General features: G+C 50.3%; 1 protein-coding gene across 1 annotated transcript; it reads left to right on the top strand.

Annotated features, from left to right (window-relative positions):
• Positions 1-229: 229 nt before the first annotated feature.
• On the top strand, positions 230-26,071 carry ATP1B2 (ATPase Na+/K+ transporting subunit beta 2). Its single transcript, XM_078668384.1, has 7 exons — positions 230-454; positions 16,125-16,253; positions 17,179-17,283; positions 18,105-18,313; positions 19,308-19,376; positions 20,616-20,729; positions 24,673-26,071. Exons 1-7 carry the CDS (start codon positions 346-348, stop codon positions 24,829-24,831), a joined length of 894 nt encoding a protein of 297 aa, XP_078524510.1. The 5' UTR covers positions 230-345; the 3' UTR covers positions 24,832-26,071.
• Positions 26,072-27,316: the final 1,245 nt, after the last annotated feature.

The following is a 27,316-nucleotide window of genomic DNA, read 5'->3' as shown; positions in this document are numbered from 1 at the left end:
GCACACACAGACATACACTGGGCCACACACAGTCACGCACTGGGGCACACACGCACAGGTTCACACGGACACCTGCGCATATAGACTTCCTCTGTGAAGCATCCCTCCCCGGCCTCCTGCAGCGAAGGACAGAACGTGATCCCAGGGCGGGGTGAGTGGGCGTGGCCTGTACGAAGGATTAGCATATAAATAGGCTCGCAGCCCGGTCCAGGTTATCCGACATCCAGAGAGGACGAACAGACCCCCGGTGCAGCACTCCACCAGCGCGCGCCCTCCAGCACCAGCGGCCGGGGCAGAGGCCGGGAGACAGGGGCAGGAGCAGAGGGCCGTACCCAGGGCAGCAGGATGGAGATCAAGGAGAAGAAGCCAAGCGGGCAGGCATGGGCCAACTTCAAGCAGTTCATGTGGAACCCCCGGACCCGGGAGTTCATGGGCAGGACCGGCAGCAGCTGGGGTAAGAGGCCCGGGGTGAAGGGGCCACAGGGGTGGATGGGCATGGGGCAAGATGTCGGGGGTCTAGAACTGGGGTGCGGGTACATGGGGTCGAGGAGGGCTTTCGCGGGGCCAGGGGTCATTGAGAGGCAGTGTAGGGGGTAATATTAGATGTGGGGCAGGATGATGAAAACCCTGTCTCTTGCCCCATCGGTCTGTCCTTGCCCTGATGGGATGGCGCATGGAGGGGGTAGGTAACGGCTGCACAGACACTAGGGGTAAGAGAACAGAGGGCAGCAGGAGGGGGAGACCCGATGGCGTGCCCCAGCCCCTAGAGGGCGCCTTCTCCGACACGATCTAGAGATTTTGTGTGGTTCTGGCAGTGCTTTAAATGGGCCGGTGCTGAGTACCTGCACTTCTTTAATTTGAAAAGGAGAGTACCTGTGCTTCTCGGTGCAGCTATAAAACACTTTAGGAGAGAGTGCAAGCACTTATCAGGCGCACACAGGTCCTAGCACTTCTGTATTTCCATCTAAAGCCCCGGGGTGGGATGCGTGGGTGCCCGGCCGCCTCCCGCGAGCTCCCGGGATCTGCAGGCTGTGGGAGTACACGTCATTATGTCATTAACATGCGAAGTGGTAACTCAGAAGGAGGGGGGGAGTGGGAGAGGGGGTGTGCAACGAAGGGCGCCAGGTGGGGGTGGGCGATAGTGATGGACACTCGAGGCAGAGGGGCGGGTGGGCTAAAGGCATGAGTGGGCAGCTGTAAGGGGCGTTGGAGGGGGCATGGTGTGGGTGGAGGCTACAGCATGATGCTGGCGCACCTAGGTGGAGAAGGGGCAGGTGAGAGCCCAGTCCGCGCCAGTTTGGGAGTGCGAATGTCGGGGATTGGTTGCTGTACTAAGGTAGTAGTATCGGAGAGTAAGTACGGATCTGCCGGGCCCAGATGAGTTGGTGCTGGAGGTGTTACCGGACAGGTGGCACCGGGGATGCTGAGCCCAGATTAGTAGGTGGTGCAAGTGTTACCGGGGATGCTGAGCCCAGATTAGTAGGTGGTGCAAGTGTTACCGGGCAGGTGGCACCGGGGATGCTGGGCCCAGATGTGTGGGCGGTGCAGGTGTTACCGGACAGGTGGCACCGGGGATGCTGAGCCCAGATTAGTAGGTGGTGCAAGTGTTACCGGACAAGTGGCACCGGGGATGCTGGGACCAGATGTGTGGGCGGTGCAGGTGTTACCGGACAGGTGGCACCGGGGATGCTGGGCCCAGATGTGTGGGCGGTGCAGGTGTTACCGGATAGGTGGCACCGGGGATGCTGGGCCCAGATGTGTGGGCGGTGCAGGTGTTACCGGACAGGTGGCACCGGGGATGCTGAGGCCAGATGTCGGTGTAGTTGGCACAGCGGGTGGGAACGTTGCTAGTGTTTCGGTGGCACGGGGGTTGGTCGCTGCAGTAGGCGGTGCAGTCGTTATGCAGAGGTGGCACAGAGGACGCTGGGGGCATGTCTGGTGTGTGGTTCTTGTAGTGGACATGTAGGGGTATGTTTGCTCCCGCACTCCCCCTTCGACACCCCCATGTGCCCTGGTACTTTTCGAATCTGAGATCTTTAACTTCCATCACCAGTGCGTGATTCAGAACTCACTTCGCTCCCACACTCACTCACTCTCGTTCGTGTGATTTTATCTCGGGAGTCCGTGCCCGCCTTTTCCATGCCAGCCAATGCGCTCGGCGAGGATCCGTCACCAGGGCGACGCGGCGTGCCGGACTCTAATATTAAATTAGCATTTCTTGTTTGGCGGAGCCCTTCTCCCGGGTTCGGGTGTTTGCGGCGGGAGCAGCCCTCCAGCTGCCGGGACACTTCTCTTCGGAGGACTTGGCCTGGCACAAGCAACGCCCTTACCCACCAGTAGGGTATAGCTCCGCCACCCAAGACTGACAATCTATGGGCAGATCACGTCAACCTTCAGATGTATTTTGTCACCGTTGTCGAGCAGGGTGCTGGCACAAATGACAGACAAAGTGGACCAAAAACATTGATTTGATCTATTGTTTATTTTACTTTAATATTAAATGTTTTTTGTGCAGAAATTGTATTATTCCTTATACAGAAATCAATTGCAGCCTGCAGACTCTTTCCTTCCACCCGCGTGTCCTCGCTGCCCCCCACCCCGCATCTCGCCTGGTCTTTCTACCCATGCCCTCTCCATTCCTCTGTCCGCCTCCACCCTGTCGGAGACCCTGTGCCCCCTCCGCGCTCCGTACCACCCTGCCCTCCATTTCCTCCACCTGTCCAGGGCTGCACCCGCCCCCTCTCCATGGCATCTTCTCCCGGGGCCTCTGCGACCGTCCCGTGCCCTCTGCCCACGCCCCATATAACCCCCGTGCCCTTTCTACCTACATCTCCAGCACTCTTCCCTCTCGGCGCATATTCTGTCTGCGATCCCTTCTCGGCCGCCACCTCCACTCCCCCTCCCGTTCTTAAACTCAATTTATTTAATGCACTTGACTTAGAAAATGTCTGCAGCACAAACTTTAACCCCCTCCACATCTTCTGTGTTGTTATAACATAATAGGAATAATACCCTATAAACTCATCTCTGAATTACTGCCCCCTAATCTGAATTTCTACTCATGCCCCCACCGTGTTCTGCTCCTAGGGTTAGTGTTTGCCAGGGTGAGAATAATGGCGGCAGGTGGGGTATATATCTCTGATCACTAGTATATGTAGTAAACCTTTGCACTTACTACCATTCCTATGTGATTTTAGAGTTTATCTGTTTGTATCTCTTCCTTGAGTGGCTTTACAACGTGTACATTTGCAATTTTTCCCTCCTTTCACTCCACTTGTACATTTGCAAATGTTTTTTTCCGTTTGTATCCTTTATGTAACTCATGTAATCAAAAGTCCTTATGTATCGCAACGGGTTCTTTTGTAAAGCGCTCCGACACATTCGGGTAATGTTCGCGCTATATAAAATCGCTTTAAATAAATAAAGTAGTACAGGGGGGCATGGGCAGTAGTTCAGATTAGGGGGCAATAATTCAGAGACTCATTTTTGTTCCTCGAGTGGTAGGTGTCAGAGGGCTCCTAGCGCTGCACAGGAGTTGGCGCCCTTCCAGCCCCGGGGGCTGGGGTGCCCCTGGCACACGGTGCCCCGAGGATGCTTCTGGGGTTCTTTGGGGAGCCTCTCTCGACAGTTCCGACGCCTGTTCATAGACACCCGCTCAGCCGGCTGGGGTGTCCAGAAGTCTGACCCACTGGCTAGGCCAAGACGGGTGCTCTTTCAGGGCCCCCGCATGTACCTTCGAATTCTAAGGTGGGTGCAGGTATATGACGTCACCACTCCATGTAGTGGGGCAGAACCCATTCCCCCCTCAATGGTCTCTGGTGATATGTTGACCTTATTTATTTATTTTATGCGTTTTTGTATAGCGCGTACTTTACACGAAGGTGTCAGAGCGCTTCACAATAGGAACAGTAATGATACATGAGGAGAAAATTACAAGTGAACAAATTACAAAAGCAAACGTTAAGTTACATGAGGCAAAAGTGACAACTGTGAGCAAACATAATACAAGAGGTAGCAAACGGTGCATTACAGGAGGAAAAAGTGACATGAGTGCAAGTTACAAAAGCGTACAAAGTACAAGTAGAGGTATAATACTGCAATAAATGGAGTACACTCAAACACAAGAACAAACGTTACGTAGGCAATGGTGGCACTTGTGCAAGTATCTAAAGCAAACAAAATGTGAGAGGTAGATGGGGTACAGGAGGTCAAAGATATCATGTTGATCCTCAACACGTCCCCCTTCACGCACACCCTAGCAGGCGCTAGGTTTCCGACCCCGACAGCCACGTGGCTTCCCAGCATGCACCTCGCGCATCTCACTGGCTCATATCGATGCCCTCCATGAACAGAGGATTATCGGATTTAAAGCTTTGGAATTTGAGGGAGGCTCCGGCTCCTCGCGGATTAATCATCTCACTCCATTTAATTATGCTACAGCTGGTGATCACCCGGCGCGTGCGTGCCTCAGCAACTATTACAGTGATTGGCTGCCGCTTCCGGATCATCTTCTCCCTCCCCCAATCAGGGTTGATCTCTTCTAATAACAGTTATCTCCTGCAGCTTGGTTGGCTCGTGTCCTGCCAGTGGTGGCCATTTTGTTTAGGAGGCCTGGCTGCCCCATCTGGAGATGGTTGCTGCATTTGAAAGTCTCACTTCATGGACACATCAAGTGAGAGTTACAACCAGAGTACTAGTACACCCTGTCTGAGGTGTCATTACTCTGCTACTGAGCTGCATATAAAGTCCCCAATCTCCATCTCTTATGGTGAAATTGCGCGGCCAGAGGGCACTTCACAGTGGGGTTGGCATGAGCTGGTTGTTAGAAAAGTGAATCTTTGTTGCATTCTGCCTTTCAGGGTTCTTTCTAGATGGGACTGTGTTCACACCACAGGCCCGTCCCTCACAAAGCTACCAAAAGCCCCATGTTCCCTCAGAGTTGGCAAGTTTTGTTATAGGACAGATGCTGAAGTTACTAATTAATGATTGGTCAGCCTTCTGGCATTTTTGTTGTCGACCCTCCACTTCTTGGGCCAACTTTGGCATTTTTAGGACATACTGTGGCAAACACTGGGCCATCTGGGCGAAAAACAGCAGTCAATCCTGGAAAAATGCATTTGTTCACACAACAAAACGTTACATCTTAGCAACACCATCCCTATTAAATTGAGCTGTTTCGTTTCGTACACCCCTACTTGTTGCAGTTTGTGACGTTTCACTCATTCTCACCTGCCTGCTTGACACTGCAGAGCAGGTGCACATTTCCCGGTTTCCAGACAGGGCTTTGTATTTGTAGCTTATTCACATCCTTATTTGTTCCTTCTGCTCTATTCTTCTCTTTGGGCTTCAGGGAAGACGGGATGTTAGGTCCATTCTTCTCGACCTCTGATTGGCCCCCTTATGCTTGACAGGGAGGACTGGGTGAGCAGGTGTCTGTCTTGTGTTAGTTTCTCCAGCCTATTCTCCCCACAAATCCCGAGTCCTTTCTCAGTTTCTAATGCTGCTTAACAATGGTGGGGAGAACGGGCGCAAATATGGGGAGACTGTACAAGCCTAGCTGAGGATTGCACAGCCCTCCCTCCCTTCTCCACCTCTCCTTCCTTCTCTGCCCGCCAGTCTCTTACTTCTCTGATTCGACGTTCACAGAATACACTTCTTTTTCTGGCTTTCCTCACCTTTTTTGCTTGTCCCAATGTCTCTTTTTTTCGTCGCAGGACTCTGTCTTAGGCTGCTTAGCATATCCTGGGGCAGATTTGCAAGCCCCATGTGCCACTTTTGCGTCATTTTTAACATGAGAAGAGTGACGCAAAAGTGGCACAAGGGGCTTGTAAATCTACCCCCTGTATATTTGTAAAGTGAAGCGCACTATCTTTGCGCGGAATAGCAGATGTTCATTAGTACCTAGCTCAATGGTACTCATTTGATTCTATCGACCTCAGAAGGATGAAAGGCTGAGTAGACCCACCAAGATTTGAACCTATGACCATGTGGTCGAACACAGGCCCCTACCTTTGGCGAAAGAGTCCACTAAGCCACAAGACCCGGCTTGACTCCATTTATTTGCTGCTTTCCTTCTTTCTCTGCTTGTCGCTGCCTTAACCCATTTTCTCTACATTTTTCTTGCTCCCTATGGCCCGTGTTCTCTTATATACCTCTCTTTCGGCACTTGTCTCTTGCAGTTCTCATGCTCTCCCTCTCCTGGGTGAGCGGGTTCGCCATGGCTGCACATGATTATGGTCAGGCTGAGAGTTTAGTGCAGGTGGTGCCGGTAAACCGGTTCTTTTTCCCTGGAACGTCCAGTGGAGGGGGGTTGGCGCTTTCTCACCTGCTATGGGACAAAAGGTCGAACCGGAGGTTGCATTAGCACTCTACTCACTACAGCTAACGTGCTCTGGTAGGCTCACATTGCAGGCTGAGGTGCTATTGTAGACTCACACTGCAGCTGAGGTGCTCTTGTAGACTCACACTGCAGCTGAGGTCTCTTGTAGACTCACACTGCAGGCTAATGTGCTATTGTAGACTCACACTGAAGCTGAGGTGCTCTTGTAGACTCACACTGCAGGCTGAGGTGCTATTGTAGACTCACACTGCAGCTGAGGTCTCTTGTAGACTCACACTGCAGGCTAATGTGCTATTGTAGACTCACACTGAAGCTGAGGTGCTCTTGTAGACTCACACTGCAGGCTGAGGTGCTATTGTAGACTCACACTGCAGGCTGAGGTGCTATTGTAGACTCACACTGCAGGCTGAGGTGCTCTTGTAGACTCACACTGCAGGCTGAGGTGCTATTGTAGACACACCCTGCAGGGAGAGGTGCTCTTGTAGACTCACACTGCAGCTGAGGTCTCTTGTAGACTCACACTGCAGGCTAATGTGCTATTGTAGACTCACACTGAAGCTGAGGTGCTATTGTAGACTCACACTGCAGGCTGAGGTGCTCTTGTAGACTCACACTGCAGGCTGAGGTGCTATTGTAGACACACCCTGCAGGGAGAGGTGCTCTTGTAGACTCACACTGCAGCTGAGGTCTCTTGTAGACTCACACTGCAGGCTAATGTGCTATTGTAGACTCACACTGAAGCTGAGGTGCTCTTGTAGACTCACACTGCAGGCTGAGGTGCTATTGTAGACTCACACTGCAGGCTGAGGTGCTATTGTAGACTCACACTGCAGGCTGAGGTGCTCTTGTAGACTCACACTGCACGCTGAGGTGCTATTGTAGACTCACACTGCAGGGAGAGGTGCTCTTGTAGACTCACACTGCACGCTGAGGTGCTATTGTAGACTCACACTGCAGGCTGAGGTGCTATTGTAGACTCACACTGCAGCTGAGGTGCTCTTGTAGACTCACACTGCAGGCTGAGGTGCTATTGTAGACTCACACTGCAGGCTGAGGTGCTATTGTAGACTCACACTGCAGGCTGAGGTGCTCTTGTAGACACACCCTGCTGGCTGAGGTGCTCTTGTAGACTCACACTGCGGCTGAGGTGCACTTGTAGACTCACACTGCAGGCTGAGGTGCTATTGTAGACTCACACTGCAGGCTGAGGTGCTATTGTAGACTCACACTGCAGGCTGAGGTGCTATTGTAGACTCACACTGCAGGCTGAGGTGCTCTTGTAGACTCACACTGCGGCTGAGGTGCTATTGTAGACTCACACTGCAGGCTGAGGTGCTCTTGTAGACACACCCTGCTGGCTGAGGTGCTCTTGTAGACTCACACTGCGGCTGAGGTGCACTTGTAGACTCACACTGCAGGCTGAGGTGCACTTGTAGACTCACACTGCAGGCTGAGGTGCTATTGTAGACTCACACTGCAGGCTGAGGTGCTATTGTAGACTCACACTGCAGGCTGAGGTGCTCTTGTAGACTCACACTGCGGCTGAGGTGCTATTGTAGACTCACACTGCAGCTGAGGTGCTCTTGTAGACTCACACTGCAGCTGAGGTCTCTTGTAGACTCACACTGCAGGCTAATGTGCTATTGTAGACTCACACTGAAGCTGAGGTGCTCTTGTAGACTCACACTGCAGGCTGAGGTGCTATTGTAGACTCACACTGCAGGCTGAGGTGCTATTGTAGACTCACACTGCAGGCTGAGGTGCTCTTGTAGACTCACACTGCACGCTGAGGTGCTATTGTAGACTCACACTGCAGGGAGAGGTGCTCTTGTAGACTCACACTGCACGCTGAGGTGCTATTGTAGACTCACACTGCAGGCTGAGGTGCTATTGTAGACTCACACTGCAGCTGAGGTGCTCTTGTAGACTCACACTGCAGGCTGAGGTGCTATTGTAGACTCACACTGCAGGCTGAGGTGCTATTGTAGACTCACACTGCAGGCTGAGGTGCTCTTGTAGACACACCCTGCTGGCTGAGGTGCTCTTGTAGACTCACACTGCGGCTGAGGTGCACTTGTAGACTCACACTGCAGGCTGAGGTGCTATTGTAGACTCACACTGCAGGCTGAGGTGCTATTGTAGACTCACACTGCAGGCTGAGGTGCTATTGTAGACTCACACTGCAGGCTGAGGTGCTCTTGTAGACACACCCTGCTGGCTGAGGTGCTCTTGTAGACTCACACTGCAGCTGAGGTGCTCTTGTAGACTCACACTGCAGGCTGAGGTGCTATTGTAGACTCACACTGCAGCTGAGGTGCTCTTGTAGACTCACTGCAGCTGAGGTGCTCTTGTAGACTCACACTGCAGGCTAATGTGCTATTGTACTCACACTGAAGCTGAGGTGCTCTTGTAGACTCACACTGCAGGCTGAGGTGCTATTGTAGACTCACACTGCAGGCTGAGGTGCTATTGTAGACTCACACTGCAGCTGAGGTGCTCTTGTAGACTCACACTGCAGGCTGAGGTGCTCTTAGAGTAAGCACCGAAGTAAGAATTATCGAGTCCACTGACCCAAGTCCACGACCCTGCCGCGTCGGGAATTGAACCCTGGTCCCGGGCGGACTTCTGCTCCCGGGTCTGCCGCCTCTAACCAGTGAGCCACACTACTCCACCACACTGCAGCTGAGGTGCTCTTGTAGACTCACACTGCAGGCTGAGGTGCTATTGTAGACTCACACTGAAGCTGAGGTGCTCTTGTAGACTCACACTGCAGGCTGAGGTGCTCCTGTAGACACACCCTGCAGCTGAGGTGCTCTTGTAGACTCACACTGCAGGCTGAGGTGCTCTTGTAGACTCACACTGCAGGCTGAGGTGCTCTTGTAGACTCACACTGCAGGCTGAGGTGCTATTGTAGACTCACACTGCAGGCTGAGGTGCTATTGTAGACTCACACTGCAGGCTGAGGTGCTATTGTAGACTCACACTGCAGGCTGAGGTGCTCTTGTAGACTCACACTGCAGGCTGAGGTGCTCTTGTAGACTCACACTGCAGGCTGAGGTGCTATTGTAGACACACCCTGCAGGGAGAGGTGCTCTTGTAGACTCACACTGCAGCTGAGGTCTCTTGTAGACTCACACTGCAGGCTAATGTGCTATTGTAGACTCACACTGAAGCTGAGGTGCTCTTGTAGACTCACACTGCAGGCTGAGGTGCTATTGTAGACTCACACTGCAGGCTGAGGTGCTATTGTAGACTCACACTGCAGGCTGAGGTGCTCTTGTAGACTCACACTGCACGCTGAGGTGCTATTGTAGACTCACACTGCAGGGAGAGGTGCTCTTGTAGACTCACACTGCACGCTGAGGTGCTATTGTAGACTCACACTGCAGGCTGAGGTGCTATTGTAGACTCACACTGCAGCTGAGGTGCTCTTGTAGACTCACACTGCAGGCTGAGGTGCTATTGTAGACTCACACTGCAGGCTGAGGTGCTATTGTAGACTCACACTGCAGGCTGAGGTGCTCTTGTAGACACACCCTGCTGGCTGAGGTGCTCTTGTAGACTCACACTGCGGCTGAGGTGCACTTGTAGACTCACACTGCAGGCTGAGGTGCTATTGTAGACTCACACTGCAGGCTGAGGTGCTATTGTAGACTCACACTGCAGGCTGAGGTGCTATTGTAGACTCACACTGCAGGCTGAGGTGCTCTTGTAGACTCACACTGCGGCTGAGGTGCTATTGTAGACTCACACTGCAGGCTGAGGTGCTCTTGTAGACACACCCTGCTGGCTGAGGTGCTCTTGTAGACTCACACTGCGGCTGAGGTGCACTTGTAGACTCACACTGCAGGCTGAGGTGCACTTGTAGACTCACACTGCAGGCTGAGGTGCTATTGTAGACTCACACTGCAGGCTGAGGTGCTATTGTAGACTCACACTGCAGGCTGAGGTGCTCTTGTAGACTCACACTGCGGCTGAGGTGCTATTGTAGACTCACACTGCAGCTGAGGTGCTCTTGTAGACTCACACTGCAGCTGAGGTCTCTTGTAGACTCACACTGCAGGCTAATGTGCTATTGTAGACTCACACTGAAGCTGAGGTGCTCTTGTAGACTCACACTGCAGGCTGAGGTGCTATTGTAGACTCACACTGCAGGCTGAGGTGCTATTGTAGACTCACACTGCAGGCTGAGGTGCTCTTGTAGACTCACACTGCACGCTGAGGTGCTATTGTAGACTCACACTGCAGGGAGAGGTGCTCTTGTAGACTCACACTGCACGCTGAGGTGCTATTGTAGACTCACACTGCAGGCTGAGGTGCTATTGTAGACTCACACTGCAGCTGAGGTGCTCTTGTAGACTCACACTGCAGGCTGAGGTGCTATTGTAGACTCACACTGCAGGCTGAGGTGCTATTGTAGACTCACACTGCAGGCTGAGGTGCTCTTGTAGACACACCCTGCTGGCTGAGGTGCTCTTGTAGACTCACACTGCGGCTGAGGTGCACTTGTAGACTCACACTGCAGGCTGAGGTGCTATTGTAGACTCACACTGCAGGCTGAGGTGCTATTGTAGACTCACACTGCAGGCTGAGGTGCTATTGTAGACTCACACTGCAGGCTGAGGTGCTCTTGTAGACACACCCTGCTGGCTGAGGTGCTCTTGTAGACTCACACTGCAGCTGAGGTGCTCTTGTAGACTCACACTGCAGGCTGAGGTGCTATTGTAGACTCACACTGCAGCTGAGGTGCTCTTGTAGACTCACTGCAGCTGAGGTGCTCTTGTAGACTCACACTGCAGGCTAATGTGCTATTGTACTCACACTGAAGCTGAGGTGCTCTTGTAGACTCACACTGCAGGCTGAGGTGCTATTGTAGACTCACACTGCAGGCTGAGGTGCTATTGTAGACTCACACTGCAGCTGAGGTGCTCTTGTAGACTCACACTGCAGGCTGAGGTGCTCTTAGAGTAAGCACCGAAGTAAGAATTATCGAGTCCACTGACCCAAGTCCACGACCCTGCCGCGTCGGGAATTGAACCCTGGTCCCGGGCGGACTTCTGCTCCCGGGTCTGCCGCCTCTAACCAGTGAGCCACACTACTCCACCACACTGCAGCTGAGGTGCTCTTGTAGACTCACACTGCAGGCTGAGGTGCTATTGTAGACTCACACTGAAGCTGAGGTGCTCTTGTAGACTCACACTGCAGGCTGAGGTGCTCCTGTAGACACACCCTGCAGCTGAGGTGCTCTTGTAGACTCACACTGCAGGCTGAGGTGCTCTTGTAGACTCACACTGCAGGCTGAGGTGCTCTTGTAGACTCACACTGCAGGCTGAGGTGCTATTGTAGACTCACACTGCAGGCTGAGGTGCTATTGTAGACTCACACTGCAGGCTGAGGTGCTATTGTAGACTCACACTGCAGGCTGAGGTGCTCTTGTAGACTCACACTGCACGCTGAGGTGCTATTGTAGACTCACACTGCAGGGAGAGGTGCTCTTGTAGACTCACACTGCACGCTGAGGTGCTATTGTAGACTCACACTGCAGGCTGAGGTGCTATTGTAGACTCACACTGCAGCTGAGGTGCTCTTGTAGACTCACACTGCAGGCTGAGGTGCTATTGTAGACTCACACTGCAGGCTGAGGTGTTATTGTAGACTCACACTGCAGGCTGAGGTGCTCTTGTAGACACACCCTGCTGGCTGAGGTGCTCTTGTAGACTCACCCTGCAGCTGAGGTGCTCTTGTAGACTCACACTGCAGGCTGAGATGCTCTTGTAGACTCACACTGCAGGCGGAGGTGCTCTTGTAGACTCACACTGCAGGCTGAGGTGCACTTGTAGACTCACACTGCAGGCTGAGGTGCTATTGTAGACTCACACTGCAGGCTGAGGTGCTATTGTAGACTCACACTGCAGGCTGAGGTGCTCTTGTAGACTCACACTGCAGGCTGAGGTGCTCTTGTAGACACACCCTGCAGGCTGGGGTGCTCTTGTAGACTCACACTGCACGCTGAAGTGCTATTGTAGACTCACACTGCAGGCTGAGGTGCTATTGTAGACTCACACTGCAGGCTGAGGTGCTATTGTAGACACACCCTGCAGCTGAGGTGCTCTTGTAGACTCACACTGCAGGCTGAGGTGCTCTTGTAGACTCACACTGCAGGCTGAGGTGCTCTTGTAGACTCACACTGCAGCTGAGGTGCTCTTGTAGACACACCCTGCTGGCTGAGGTGCTCTTGTAGACTCACACTGCAGGCTGAGGTGCTCTTGTAGACTCACACTGCACGCTCAGGTGCTATTGTAGACTCACACTGCACGCTGAGGTGCTATTGTTGTAGATGGATGCACTGCAAGCTGAGGGGCTCTTGAAGATGCATGCGCTGCAGGCTGAGGTGCTCTTGTAGATGCATGCGCTGCAGGCTGAGGTGCTCTTGTAGATGCATGCGCTGCAGGCTGAGGTGTTGTAGATGGATGCGCTGCAGGCTGAGGAGTTCTTGTAGATGCATGCGCTACAGGCTGGGGTGCTGTTGTAGATGCATGCGCTACAGGCTGGGGTGCTCTTGTAGATGGATATGCTGCAGGCTGAGGAGCTCTTGTAGATGCATGCGCTGCAGGCTGAGGTGCTGTTGTAGATGGGTGCGCTGCAGGCTGGGGTGCTCTTGTAGATGCATGCGCTGCAGGCTGAGGTGCTGTTGTAGATGCATGCGCTGCAGGCTGAGGTGCTGTTGTAGATGCATGCGCTGCAGGCGGAGGTGCTGTTGTAGATGGATGCGCTGCAGGCTGAGGAGTTCTTGTAGATACATGCGCTGCAGGCTGAGGTGCTGTTGTAGATGCATGCGCTGCAGGCGGAGGTGCTGTTGTAGATGGATGCGCTGCAGGCTGAGGAGTTCTTGTAGATACATGCGCTGCAGGCTGAGGTGCTCTTGTAGATGCATGCGCTACAGACTGGGGTGCTCTTGTAGATGCATGCGCTGCAGGCTGAGGTGCTGTTGTAGATGGATGCGCTGCAGGTTGAGGTGCTCTTGTAGATGCATGCGCTGCAGGTTGAGGTGCTGTTGTAGATGGATGCGCTGCAGGCTGAGGAGTTCTTGTAGATGCATGCGCTGCAGGCTGAGGTGCTCTTGTAGATACATGCGCTACAGGCTGGGGTGCTGTTGTAGATGCATGCGCTACAGACTGGGGTGCTCTTGTAGATGCATGCGCTGCAGGCTGAGGTGCTGTTGTAGATGGATGCGCTGCAGGCTGAGGTGTTCTTGTAGATGCATGCGCTGCAGGCTGGGGTGCTCTTGTAGATGCTTGCGCTGCAGGCTGGTGTGCTCTTGTAGATGCATGCGCTGCAGGCTGAGGTGGTCTTGTAGATGCATGCGCTGCAGGCTGAGGCGCTGTTGTAGATGGATGCGCTGCAGGCTGAGGAGTTCTTGTAGATGCATGCGCTACAGGCTGGGGTGCTGTTGTACATGGATGCGCTACAGGCTGGGGTGCTCTTGCAGATGCATGCGCTGCAGGCTTAGGTGCTGTTGTAGATGGATGCGCTGCAGGCTGAGGAGTTCTTGTAGAAGCATGCGCTGCAGGCTGGGGTGCTCTTGTAGATACATGCGCTACAGGCTGGGGTGCTCTTGTAGATGCTTGCGCTGCAGGCTGGGGTGCTCTTGTAGATGCTTGCGCTGCGGGCTGGGGTGCTCTTGTAGGTCTAAGGTGGTGAGCACGGATGCATGCACTGCAGGCTGAGGGGCTCTTGTAGATGCATGCACTGCAGCACAGGAGGTTTCAGATGACTAGTGCCTTCAAAGGGGGGTGAGGAGACACACCAATTTTAAACTATCTCTCTTCATTTCAATAGTGCTGCCAATTTCAGTGGCGGTGGGGCACCCGTGTGCCGCCAAGCCGCCTTATTTAATACCACGGCCTTCCTGCCGTTTCTAGGAATTTGAGATTAAAAGCTTTTGCTCAGCAGATTGCAGCTCTCTTCGCAAACCGGTGCCAAGTCCCATGTAGTGCCTTGAAAGTGGCAGGTGTTCGCCTGGCCTGATTCCTTGTCCTCGACAGGGTCTCCTCCCCAACATCAGATGTAGAAAGTTTCACTGTCCTTTACACAGGGCACTCTTGCTGGCATGGGGGCACATGCACATGGGGTACTGTGCATTGGATGTAGAGACCTGGACTCCAGGCACGAGTGCCAGAGATGTGCTGTGGTTGTGCTGTTGCAACCTCGCCACAGTATCACTGCAGCCAGTGGCACATTGCAGGACCCTACAAAGCTGACAGCGTATGACTGAGGGCTGTGGGACAGGGGCCAAGACAGATGCGAATGTGATGTTGTGCATGAGGCACACGTGGACCAAGAAGTCAGGGCAGTTGTACATTACACCGCACGCGCAACAGAGGGGGCTTAACAACAGCCAGAGTGTGCATGTGGTGAGCAAGAATGCTGCCTAGTCATGAAGATAAGGATTAGACAATAATGGGGTAACCCTGTGTCCCTCAGAACCTGGGTATATATCAGTTAAACAATAAGTGGTTCTGTCTGGTAGAAGGTACGTTACTTAATGGTGCTTATAATGCACCTGTAAAATCCGGTAGCAACATTTGTGTAGCGCTTGTGGGGTAAAACAATTCTCTTTGAAGAAATGGAAACAGAAATCTAGAATCTCTGTACTGCTTCTTTTTATCAGAATTGATTCATTCATAGATAATCACAGCAAACAGAGGCTGTCAACATAAGATCAAAAGTTACATGGATATGGGGTGATCTTGTGACATAGGTGCTCAGTGCTCAACAAGTGTACAGTATATACAAGGTGGTTAAGGTTTTTATGTATTGGTGAGTGATAGGCAAGATAATGCTTTCACACCAATGACTCTTTTCTTCCGTTGTGTGGAGTCTTGGTTAGTCTGAGCCTTGAGTAAGCGTTGAAGTTTCAACCCTAAATATGCCCCAGTTGGTGGTCACGCAGGGTCTTCATCAGGACACTGTGTCGGAAAGGAGACAGTGACAGCCCTAGGTGGGTCAGATGTGTCTCAGCCAAGGTCGGGGGACACTCGAGGAAAATTCAATGTCGAGTCCAAGTGATGATTGCCCTGAGTTGGATGGTATTCGGTACGGGAGGTTTGGGCAAACGGACCGAAGTTCCATCTGTCCGCTGCATTCAATCATCGCTTGGACCCGACATTGAATTTTCCTCGAGTGTCCCCTTATGGTTTAACTAGTCATGAAGATAGGCAGCTGTAGTGATTAACAGAGCCAATGGGTGAAAAGAAAAGAGAACACCATTCTCAGTCCAACATCACTAACAATGGTCACTCCATAATGATCTTTGTTTGAGGTCAGCTGGTCTTTACAGATCTGTTCTTACGTCATTCCCTGGATGCCCCCTTTAAAGGGTGGCAGGACCTCCAGGTTTCTAGAAGATGAAGAAGGAAGTAGGTGGAAGGTAGGAAGTAGGTGGGTGCACAGATGGAGCTGGAAGCTGTCTTTGAGCTTAGCATGAGGTCCAAAGCTCTTGAATCCATCTAGAGAAGAAAGACGCCCAAATATGCAGGCGTGGGATGTTGCCTAACCCCGTGGATGCCTGCTTGGACATCCTCACTTTAAGCGTTGAGATAGAGGATGGGGTCTGTCACTGGGTCCATCATTGCCGAGAACTTAGTGGCACATGCTGCTGGCACATAGTGCCGGCTACGGGTCACACACTAGTATCTTAGCAAGGCCAAGCCATCCTTCCAGGGTTGATGAATTGTGCTGCTTCAGTGATGAGTGAGTTGTAACCCTTTCCCTTTCTCCACAGCCCTCATCCTCCTCTTCTACTTGGTCTTCTACGCCTTTCTCACCGCCCTCTTCAGCCTCACCATGTGGGTCATGTTGCAGACCATTGACGAGTACACGCCCCAGTACACCGACCGCCTCTCCAACCCAGGTAAGACCTGAAAAGATGGTGCTATGGTAGAATGCCTTTCGAAAACTTCAGGAAGTATTGAGGGCAAAACACCTCCAGTCTTGCCAGCGCGGCTGCGCCTCACCATCTGACAGAAACCCAACATTCTAAACCCGCTCTTCCTGAAGGGTGCAAGGAAGAGACCACTGGTAGAGAGACATGAGGGGGGGAAGGCGAGGCATTACATAGAGACTACATTCAGATTATAACAAGATCGCACCTGGAGATACTGCATGCACATACATGAAACATATGGGGCTTGTTTGTCAGGTGTGACCAGCACAACACCCTCCATGCTGTCTGCCTTACTAACGTTCCAAGCACTTGTGTGCCCGGCCGGCCTTGCAAAGGTTGGATCCGGAACCCACCTCATCATGGATACAGGTGCAGCCATACAGCACGTGTGGAGGTACCACGTAACTCATAGCTGCTCAGTGGTCCCATGTCATGTGTGAAAGGCTTTCCAGCTAACAGAATATTGCATTGTAGGACTTGTACTTTAATTAAGAGTGGGAGAAAGGGCTAATAAATCCCAGCATGGAAAATGCTGAACAAAAATTGCCTGAACAGGACATGAAATGGGAACTCCTTCTGTCAATACGCCTCTTGTATTGAATGCGGGGTCTCCCAGAGTAGCGCATCAATGCCAAGTTCTCCAGGTCTATGGGCGTAGATGAGCTGCTCCAGTCCAGGTCTTTCCTGAGATGTGTGGTCCTAGTTTTATAGTGGAATAAACACAACTTCAAGTCACAGAATTAAAAGAAAACACCTGGAACACCTAGACTGGCGCAGCTCTTCACGCATGGCCCAGGGGAACGTAGCAAGGCAAGTGGACCGTGCGCACCTCTGCACTTCTTTAGCACTTCTCACATTATTACTCTTAATTCTGAGGCGTGTTCTTCCACAGGGCTGATGATTCGTCCCAAAACCGATTCCTTGGACATTGTTTACAACAAGTCGGACAGCTCCTCCTGGAACGCCAGCGTCAGCGCGCTGAACGAATTCCTGTCAAGTGAGTACTTCCTGGCACCATACGTTACTCTGAACCCTCTAAGTGCATAGACAACAATTAAACATACTAGAATGTAGTAAGGGCTACAGGCATTCACATTCTAGAACGCATTACAATATAGCTCTTTAACAGATGGGTAAGCTGACAACATTCTACAACATGATACATTCTAGAACATGCACGAGTATAAATCAGTGGAATACGCATGCGCAGACATAACATTCTAGGATCTAGGCCCTCCTGTAAAACAGGAATATGCATGAAGATTCTGGAGAGTATTATCTGGGTATCACATTACAGAACCAAGACTGTAATGACTAGACTAGCTACAAATGAAGTCCTAAGATTACGCACACTGTAGAACAAGTCTGCCCACACTGTTGTAGTACAGGCGTGCGCCTAGATGCATTTTAGAAGACAGCTTCCAGGACATTTAGAAGCTGACCGAACTACACCTGGACACCATTGCACAAAATAGATGTTCACCATTTACTATGCACCTAGTCAGCACTACAACCCCAAGATTGAACAGCTTGACCACAGTTGGACAGCACTCTAGTATGAGACATCGCCCACACAATCTAGAATATGGCTGCATCGCTCTCTACAAACCAACAACATATGCATACCACTCTAGAATATGACTACTTGAGGACCATGACAGATCCAATTTGATCCAAACGATAGACACCAATTATGAGGAAATAAGAGGGAGGCAACACTAGCAAATCGAGTAAGGTCTTCGGGTCTGCCTCCCCACTTCCATGCAATGCATGAACCACAGCTATTATTTTAACGCATCCTTAATGCTGTCTCCTTAGGTTACAATGATTCTCTCCAGGTAGGAAACAATGTACCCTGCAACTTGATCACCGGCTACAACACTCAGCATGACAGTGGCGATGTGAGGAATTACCCCAAAACAGCTTGCCAGTTCAACCGATCGACATTTGGCAGTTGTTCGGGTGACGATGATCCGACTTTTGGATATTCGGAAGGGCGACCATGCGTCCTCATCAAGATGAACCGGGTAGGTTGGAAGTTTAGCTCACCATTTGCCCGTAGGCTCTTGTAGAAGAAGAGGCAGGCAAGGCAAGTTTAAGTTAGCCTTCATTAAAGTCTTGAACAATGAATATCGGTCTCTGGTGTACTCTGCTCACACTAATGTGGGCCCAAAGGATCTGTTAACATCCTGAAATGTGGGAGAAGGGAATCTGCCCACTTGCTAATGCAGGTGATGACCCAAGCCCTATTGTCTGGGTGCAGGGAATCTGTCTGCATTCCAATGCGTGGGCCCGCAGACTTTGTCCACTTCCACAGTCTGGGTGCAGGGCACCTGTCTACTCTGAAGCTTGATGCAAGGGATGTGTAAAAATACCCATATTCTGAATGCAGGGGTCTGTCTACTTGATAATATGTGGTTGACTGGGATAGTTTCACACCATAATGCCTATATGTTTGGGATCTGTCCACTCCCTAAAAGTGCGTGCAGAGGATCTGAAACGTTATTGACTTTAATGCAGGGGATATGTCCACCTCATATAGTCTTAGGGACCATAAAAATGATAAAAAATAGTGGGTTGCTTGAAGGTTCTTATGGTATGTTGGAGTAGGGCTCTTCGAAGAGATGGGTCTTCGGTTTCATTCTGGCTCGCAGGAGGGTATGTCAATGAGGATGTTGTTCCAGATCGTGGGTGCTTGAATAGATATAGGACTGTCTGCTCTTTCCTTTGTGCATGTATTCTCCAGTATGGTGTGCCGGCTCCTGGTTTGGCATTGTCCCCTTGATGTAATTACTTTCAGGTTTAGATGTAATATGTCAGATGGTCTTGTCGGTGATGCAGAAGATTTTAAAGATGATGTGGGCTTAAGTGAGAAATCACATAGTTGCTTTAGTTTTGTGGTAATGTGATTGATCCTCTTCAAGATTTTTAGAAGATATGTTACCTTTTAGGTGTGGGCTGTATAGTTTCAGAGGTGGTTCACAAGCCAGACTTTCACTCTTACACGTGTCTCTTTTTCAGGTCATCAACTTCAAACCAGAGCCACTGTTTACCAATCAAACTTACGTGACTGTCAACTGCTCAGCACCTGTAAGTATGTGTGTGCTTTACCTCCAATCTGCCCTGTCTTCCTTCTTTACCTGTGCTTAGTTTATTCAGCCCCTATCTGATCCCTTTTAAATTGCTTCTTTTGGGCAAAGGGGCCACAGACACATATCTCCTGAGCTGCTTTGAGTGTGTTTTCAGTTCTTCATTGCCCTATTTTCACTATTCTGCTCTTTAGCGACTCGGATTTGCATAGTGTGGGCTGGTAAGAACATGAGCAGAGACTTTACTTACAGCAGTTGCCCACCACACACTATAGAATGTACACAGGATGGTGGCTATCAGGCCAGTGTGGGCTTCCATGGTTATTGCTGTAGTGTACAGTCTGCTTTAGCCTCCTGCTGCACTGCGTTCAGTGCAGATGACGCACGAGAAGGTGGTCAACCTGTCACATGGGTTGAATGAAGGGTATTAACAGCACCAAATGACAGATGTCCTGCGATTTGTCTGCCTATGGCTGTTTCTCTTTGAATGTTAATGCCCTTCACCCTGCTGTGCCCTTGATCTCTGCAACAGGATCCCATATATCACTCATTCATTTTCCAGTCTAGGCTGTTGTACAGCCTCCAACTCACACGTATCAATCCTCTATAGCTTTCAGTGATCTGGCCGTCGACTAAACCCTGAGTGGCACAATAGGAAAAGATTGCACATTATGGGTACGTTGCTATAACTTGGCACAGTATAGGTGGAGGTTGATATATTGGGAGGTGGCACATCATAACAAGATGCAAATCTCCAGGAAGTCTCATATAATTGGTATTTTTCGTTCTTGCTCAGCTGTGCGCTATGTGCTAATCTTATGTAGAGCAACTAGAATTAGAGACGATTTGTGAATAATTTAAGCTGTCCCGCCCATGCTAACACGTTTCCCAAGACTTATACGTAAGTCATCTTAACATTGTGATGGCACACGCTCTGACACCTGCAGGCTGCTTTAAGTCTTTGCCTCAGGAACCCTTCCATACATCAACCCATGATTCTTTTCATGCTTCTTTTTACGCTCACGTTGCTAGACTGATTTGTACGAAAATGCGTGTCCTACCTCCTACCTCCTACCTACTTAAACATTGTGTGAATTTGAGCATGTCCCAGCAGTAAATGGCAAGAACCAGAATGCCTCCTATCTTTATCCTGGGATTTTTGCCTGGAGTGGTAACGAGGCGCTTTAAAGCAATCCTTATCTTGCAGTATTGAACTTACCTCTCTGCTTTTCCTCTACAGAAATCTGCAGATGGTCTTAATGCAACTTACTTCCCAAGCAGCAGCAAGGCTGATGAAAATACTTATGGAATCATAAGCCTCAAGTATTTTCCCTACTACGGAAAGAAAGCTCAGGTAAGCCCTGCAGGCCTCCTGCCTCAGCTACACAGTGCCTCCTCCTGCGCGCCTAGTACATCAGAAAGTGCCTGTCCATCATACTCGTGGCCCCAAGCAGAGGAGTCAATAACAGGGTCAGATGATATGGAAGGTGATAGGACATCAAGATTGCAAGTCACACAACATGTCCATTGGCAGCAGTGTGAGCTGTTAACATACGTGTAATAGTAAGTGGAGCCAGCACACTGCAAACTTTCTAACTTACAAACGAGGCACGAGTGCAAATTCCATCCACCCAGAGTAGGAGCAGCAGTGGGAACATCACAAGCAGCAGCACAGTGCATGTAGTATCAGAACAAAGAAGATTTCTCACACATAACCTATAGTATAGGCAGCACCATTACACATTGACACACAAGGAAAGCAGCCTCACTACCCAAGCACACGGGAACAGGTGCAGTACGAACAGTGTCAGGACTGCACATGCAAACTAGAGGAAGCACCAGTGCAAGATTCCCCATGATGCGTACATTATGCACGCTAGAGAAAGCATCATCACACACACAACAAGCATGCTACTGGAAGCACCAGTGCAAGAGTCCCCATGATGCGTACATCATGCACGCTAGAGAAAGCATCATCACACACAACAAGCATGCTACTGGAAGCACCAGTGCAAGATTCCCCATGATGCGTACATCATGCACGCTAGAGAAAGCATCATCGCACACACAACAAGCATGCTACTGGAAGCACCAGTGCAAGATTCCCCATGATGCGTACATCATGCACGCTAGAGAAAGCATCATCACACACACAACAAGCATGCCACTGGAAGCACCAGTGCAAGATTCCCCATGATGCGTACATCATGCACGCTAGAGAAAGCATCACACACACAACAAGCATGCTACTGGAAGCACCAGTGCAAGATTCCCCATGATGCGTACATCATGCACGCTAGAGAAAGCATCATCACACACACAACAAGCATGCTACTGGAAGCACCAGTGCAAGATTCCCCATGATGCGTACATCATGCACGCTAGAGAAAGCATCATCACACACACAACAAGCATGCTACTGGAAGCACCAGTGCAAGATTCCCCATGATGCGTACATCATGCACGCTAGAGAGAAAGCATCATCACACACACAACAAGCATGCTACTGGAAGCACCAGTGCAAGATTCCCCATGATGCGTACATCATGCACGCTAGAGAAAGCATCATCACACACACAACAAGCATGCTACTGGAAGCACCAGTGCAAGATTCCCCATGATGCGTACATCATGCACGCTAGAGAGAAAGCATCATCACACACACAACAAGCATGCTACTGGAAGCACCAGTGCAAGATTCCCCATGATGCATACATCATGCACGCTAGAGAAAGCATCATCACACACACAACAAGCATGCTACTGGAAGCACCAGTGCAAGATTCCCCATGATGTGTACATCATGCACGCTGGAGAGAGCATCATCACACACACAACAAGCATGCTACTGGAAGCACCAGTGCAAGATTCCCCATCACATACACAACATTCACACTACAGGAAGCATCATTAGACCCACAACATGTACGCTAGAGGAAGCATCATGACACATGCAACGTGCACGCTAGAGGAAGCAGCATCACACACGCAACATGCACGCTAGAGGAAGCATTATCCTACATGTAACATGCACATTAGAGGAAGCAGCACATCTCATAAACACTGCATGCACACTAGACTATGCGCCACTACACCCAGACATAACATGCACTCGAGGAAGCACCATGGCAAGATTCCCCCACCACACACTAAACCAGGAAAGAATGTGCAGCGGCAGCTCGCGCTACCTTCGCAAAGTGGAGCGAGTTTACGTTAACACATAATGGGTGCATCATGGGAAGCATAACTGGAGGGTCTACTCTCACACCTGGTGAGCTGAGCAGTATAAGCGCTATTAATCACAGATAGGACATGTACAGCATGGGTAGAAAACAAGCAAGATTTCTCATAAACACTGAGAGCAAGTGTGAGAAGTACAAGTACACGTTCAGCCACTCCCCAGCACACGGCACAGATGCAACACAACTCCTCTCACACAAACTTTACATCACACACTCAGAACAGCACCAATATGTGAACAAGAAATGCAAGCAAGAAGAGGGTGCAGCCGGTGAGGATTCCCTTGCACTCACAGGGCCTCATTTACAGGTCCATTGCGCTATCAGTGTGCCTCCTCATATTTACAAGGCCAACTGAAGTCACCCTGCGTGATTTTTCACAGCCTTGCACATACGGGCCCCTTGTACTGCTCTGCATAAAAGGGGCGTTCCATTGGTGTTGCTGTGGGCGTTCCCCACAATATCCATGGGCCCTATTGCATTCCCATATTTATGTTTTGTAAAGCAGAGAATGCGTAAGAATCCTGCACCTCCCCAGGCGAGGAGTTGGAGTGGTGCAAAGAGGAGAAAAACTTTTATTTCTCCTTGTTTTGCCCTCTTTCCATGCGTGCTGCATTCTAAAGTACGCAGAAAAAGTGGAAAATGCCTTCTATGATTGTTTGTGTGCAGGAGGTGTCCCATCATGCACAAAAACAATCATACACGCAATGCAGGCACCCTTGAAATATGACACAAGAATGCCTGTGCTTGCGCATGGCAGTTAATTGTGCACCAGTGCAGGGGAAAGCACACATATGTGTTGTATTGTTAATGCAATGCATCCCTGTGCTCCTGAAATGACACAGCTCGCTGCAGCAAAAGGGCTTGCGGTGCCGTGCTACGTAATTTTTTACTAAATGAGGCACACAGGTGCAGCACAGGCAGTGTCTGTGAAAGTCGCCTCATAAAACACAGACATGGGACAGCACGGATCTCAAGACCCCACCTCACTCACAAAGAGGAGATACTGTACAAGCAGTGACAGGACACGTGCAGTACAGGCAAAGCATCTGTGTAAGCTTCTTTATCACCCGCAGAACTAGTGTAGGGCGGGCAGAGCCTGTGCAAGCTTCTCCATCATCACATGCAGAACTGGTATAGGACGGGCAGCACATGTCCAAGCTTCTCCATCATCACATGCAGCACTGGTATAGGAGAGTCCGCACATGTGCAAGCTTCTCCATCATCACATGCAGCACTGGTATAGGAGAGTCCGCACATGTGCAAGCTTCACAATCACCACAGGCAGAACTGGTATAGGAGAGTCAGCACATGTGCAAGTTTCTCCATAATCACATGCAGAACTGGTATAGGACGGGCAGCACCAGTGCAAGCTTCTCCATCATCACTTGCAGAACTGGTATAGGAGTGTCCGCACATGTGCAAGCTTCACAATCACCACCAGCAGAACTGGTATAGGAGAGTCAGCACCTGTGCAAGTTTCTCCATAATCACATGCAGAACTGGTAGGACGGGCAGCACCCGTGCAAGCTTCTCTATGTAATCACATGCAGAACTGGTATAGGAGAGTCCGCACATGTGCAAGCTTCACAATCACCACAGGAAGAACTGGTATAGGAGAGTCAGCACATGTACAAGCTTCTCCATAATCACATGCAGAACTGGTATAGGACATTCGGCATATGTACAAGCTTCCCCATCATCACATGCAGAACTGGTATAAGGTGGAAAGCAAACGTTCATGGGTGCCTCTTTCAGAGTAAGTACAGCATAAGTACTAGCAGTGCAAACTCACAGCATGCAAGTAGATAAGCAAAAGCATCAGAAGGAGCAGGTGGACAAGTTCCTCCACATTGTGCATGCCAAAGAGTTGAAGTAGTAAACATACAAGCTTCAGTCAGACCCACTGGTTGTCAGGATTCCTATGTAATATAGAATAGGTACAGCACTTGCTGGGTGGTACGGCTTCACTCCAGTGGTCATTTTCCCACTTCATAGCTTCTCCCACTACTTTCTTGTTTTTTCTAATGTAGGTTTTTTTACCTTGTTTTTTTCTAGACAAACTACACCCAACCAATCGTGGCAATCCAGTTCAACAACCTCACCGTGAACACGGACTACAACATCAAATGTGCCATCTACGCCAAGAATATTGCATTTGAGACTCGTGACAGCTTTGCTGGGCGCGTAAGTTTCAGACTTCGTGTCAACCAATGAGCCCACTGACTCTTTTAGTTATTTTATTTCGCGCCCGTCCTGTAGGGCTCTGGATGGACTTGTCATTGTTGGGCAAGCAAAAGGAAGAGGACGGAGGAACAATGGGGTTTGGACGTGGTCTTCCATTTATTTGCCCCATCTCTGGAACCCCCTAGGGTAAAGAAGACCATGGAAGGCGAGAAGAAAGCAGACGTCGTATCGAGGGGATGTTGCCAACTTTGGACCTTCTACTGCCCCATACTTCTCACCCTGGGCATATATTTGTCACTTGGCACATACCCAGCCTTAGACAAACAGGTTTATGGGTCTGCTCTGTTCTACAATTCCTAGCATTTCTTGGCGGGAGTGGGTAGGACCCATCTTTGATCATGGGTTGGAAGAGTGAGGGAAGCAGGACTTAAAAATAAATGTGCTCTCCAACTTAGTGTTTGCTTCCTTCAGAGTCATTCAAACAGTTATCCCTCCATGAGGGTTTTTTTTAATGCGAGAGTTTTTTTTTCATATGAGAACCATTGTTGTGGTGTGAGTCCTCGGGAGCCCTCTTTTCCTTCTTTATTGTCACTCACCTCACTCTGCGGTGCATGCTGGGATGTGATAGGCGCCATTTTCAGACAAGTAGTCCATCCTGGAGTGCCGTTTCTCTCCCTCCGCTAGTTTGACCAATCCCTCTCGCTTACCATGTTGTGTCACTGCCATTTTTGTAAACAGATAGCGAAGGTGAGATTGCTAATCAGCGCATGTAGGCATGTGCATCCCTCCTTCCTTTGCCCGTGTGCAATCTTTCTTCCTTTGCCCATGCACATTGCTCCTTCCTCTTGCGCGCGCATTCCTTACTCAATTGCCCAAGCGCATTATTCCTTCCTTGGCGCGCTCATTCTGTTCTATGCTTTTTAGAGGTGCCACTGGAGCAGAGTGCTAGGTGGGTGAACCCAAAAACCTCTCAGATTTTAGGGCTACAGTTGCCTGGGGAAGGGGGATCTGCAAAGGAGACTAGCAGTCTGAGATCATGTGACGTGGATATACAAGAACCCATAGTGGTGAAGGCTTTGTGTCCTGTCATCCCAGGTCTTCGACGACGGGTACCATTGTGACAAAGAAGCCCTATTAAACCATTGATCTAAGATTAAACAAAATAACTTGCTTATTTTAGCATTGGAGAATTTTTAATGGCTTGGAGAACATTTTTACTGTCAAATAAACGATGGAAGGAAAAAGAATGTAAATAAAATGTTGTATTTTACATGGTGTTTTGGTGGCCTCTTTTGGGGGGGCGGGGTGCTCTTTCTGCTAGTTTGCTTGTATGGATCAAAATAGGGGTTCAAGCTCCTGCTTCAGAAGATGTGGTCCACTTCCAGTGCCACATTGTAAGTTTTGTGAAGTGGTCGCGGGGGACGGAATTTGAGATGGACGCAGGGAGTGGCACCGATTTTGGGATCCTAGCTTAAACTTTGCCCTCCACTTCCTCAAGCTTCTCTGGTTCAGTTTATGAAGTTTGCTCAGTTTCCCAACTTCATTTCGGGTGATGTTTCTTCCAGATTTGTGCTGCTTTTAATCAAAATGTCTCTCATTTTAGTTCACCAGAAGTTGCAGAAATAATTTTGGACGACCCCCGCGTACAGACCCTGCCCTTCCCCATGACCCACCCACTTCCTTGTCACTCTAGCTGTCCAGGAAATAATGGGAGTGAAAGCCCCGCCTCCTTTGCCAGGACCCTCCCCCTCTCTTGTCCCACCTGCTCTCTAACTATGGGAATAATGCTTCACGGTTGGCGAGTCCGTGATCTGTAGATTGGCCGCAGACTCTAAAATGTCTGCAATTCTGGGTGACTACATGCTCCAATTGAGGGTTCATTGTGCAGTTCATTGGGGTGGGTTGTGGGTTTTTCAGAACCAACATGTCTTGCTAATCGTAAACTAAAGGAATTTTCTGGGGGACTGAGGGAGGTGCTTCAAGAAATAAAAGGGAGTTTGTGTTACTGCCGTACACTTATCTTACAGTATTGTGTCCAGCTCGGCAGGTCCTGTCCTAGAGTACCGCGTTCCACGCTGGAGGCTTGTGTGGAACATTCTGCCATGGGCTGGGGTGTTCATTTCAGGAGGTCACATCTGTAGTGGAATGACCAGTTCTGGAAGCTTTATCTGAAATGTCTTGTCCAAATCTGAAAGCGTCATCTCAAGCACTCCCCCCCTAGTAACTTTGTGTCCAGTTCTGGCCCCCTCCCGTAACACCGTGTTCAGTTCTGGCACCCTCCAGTAACGTTGTGTCCAGTTCTGCTACCCACCTGTAACACTGTGTCCAGCTCTGACCCCCTCTAGCAACACCGCGTAGTTCTGGTGCACTCCAGTAACATTGTGTCCAGTTAAGGCACCCTCCTATAACACTGTATCCATCTTTAGAGGTCACATGGATTGTTTTATTCACCTCTAAAGACACAGCTGGGGTAGCGGGGGACTACTCTTATGACACCCTATCTTCATAGGGGATC

Source organism: Lissotriton helveticus, chromosome 12, assembly GCF_964261635.1.
Source record: "Lissotriton helveticus chromosome 12, aLisHel1.1, whole genome shotgun sequence".
Classification (NCBI taxonomy): domain Eukaryota; kingdom Metazoa; phylum Chordata; class Amphibia; order Caudata; family Salamandridae; genus Lissotriton; species Lissotriton helveticus.
The sequence above is the reverse complement of the archived record's forward strand: the minus strand, read 5'-3'. Positions and strand labels throughout refer to the sequence as shown.

What these genes read in the sequence shown, in the direction of transcription:
- ATP1B2 (XM_078668384.1), top strand. Translation starts at nt 346, where the DNA reads ATGGAGATCAAGGAGAAGAAGCCAAGCGGGCAGGCATGGGCCAACTTC. An exon ending in TCCTCATCAAGATGAACCGG is followed by an intron (nt 18,314 to 19,307) that starts GTAGGTTGGAAG and finishes TCTCTTTTTCAG; the next exon opens with GTCATCAACTTCAAACCAGA. An exon ending in ACTACGGAAAGAAAGCTCAG is followed by an intron (nt 20,730 to 24,672) that starts GTAAGCCCTGCA and finishes GTTTTTTTCTAG; the next exon opens with ACAAACTACACCCAACCAAT.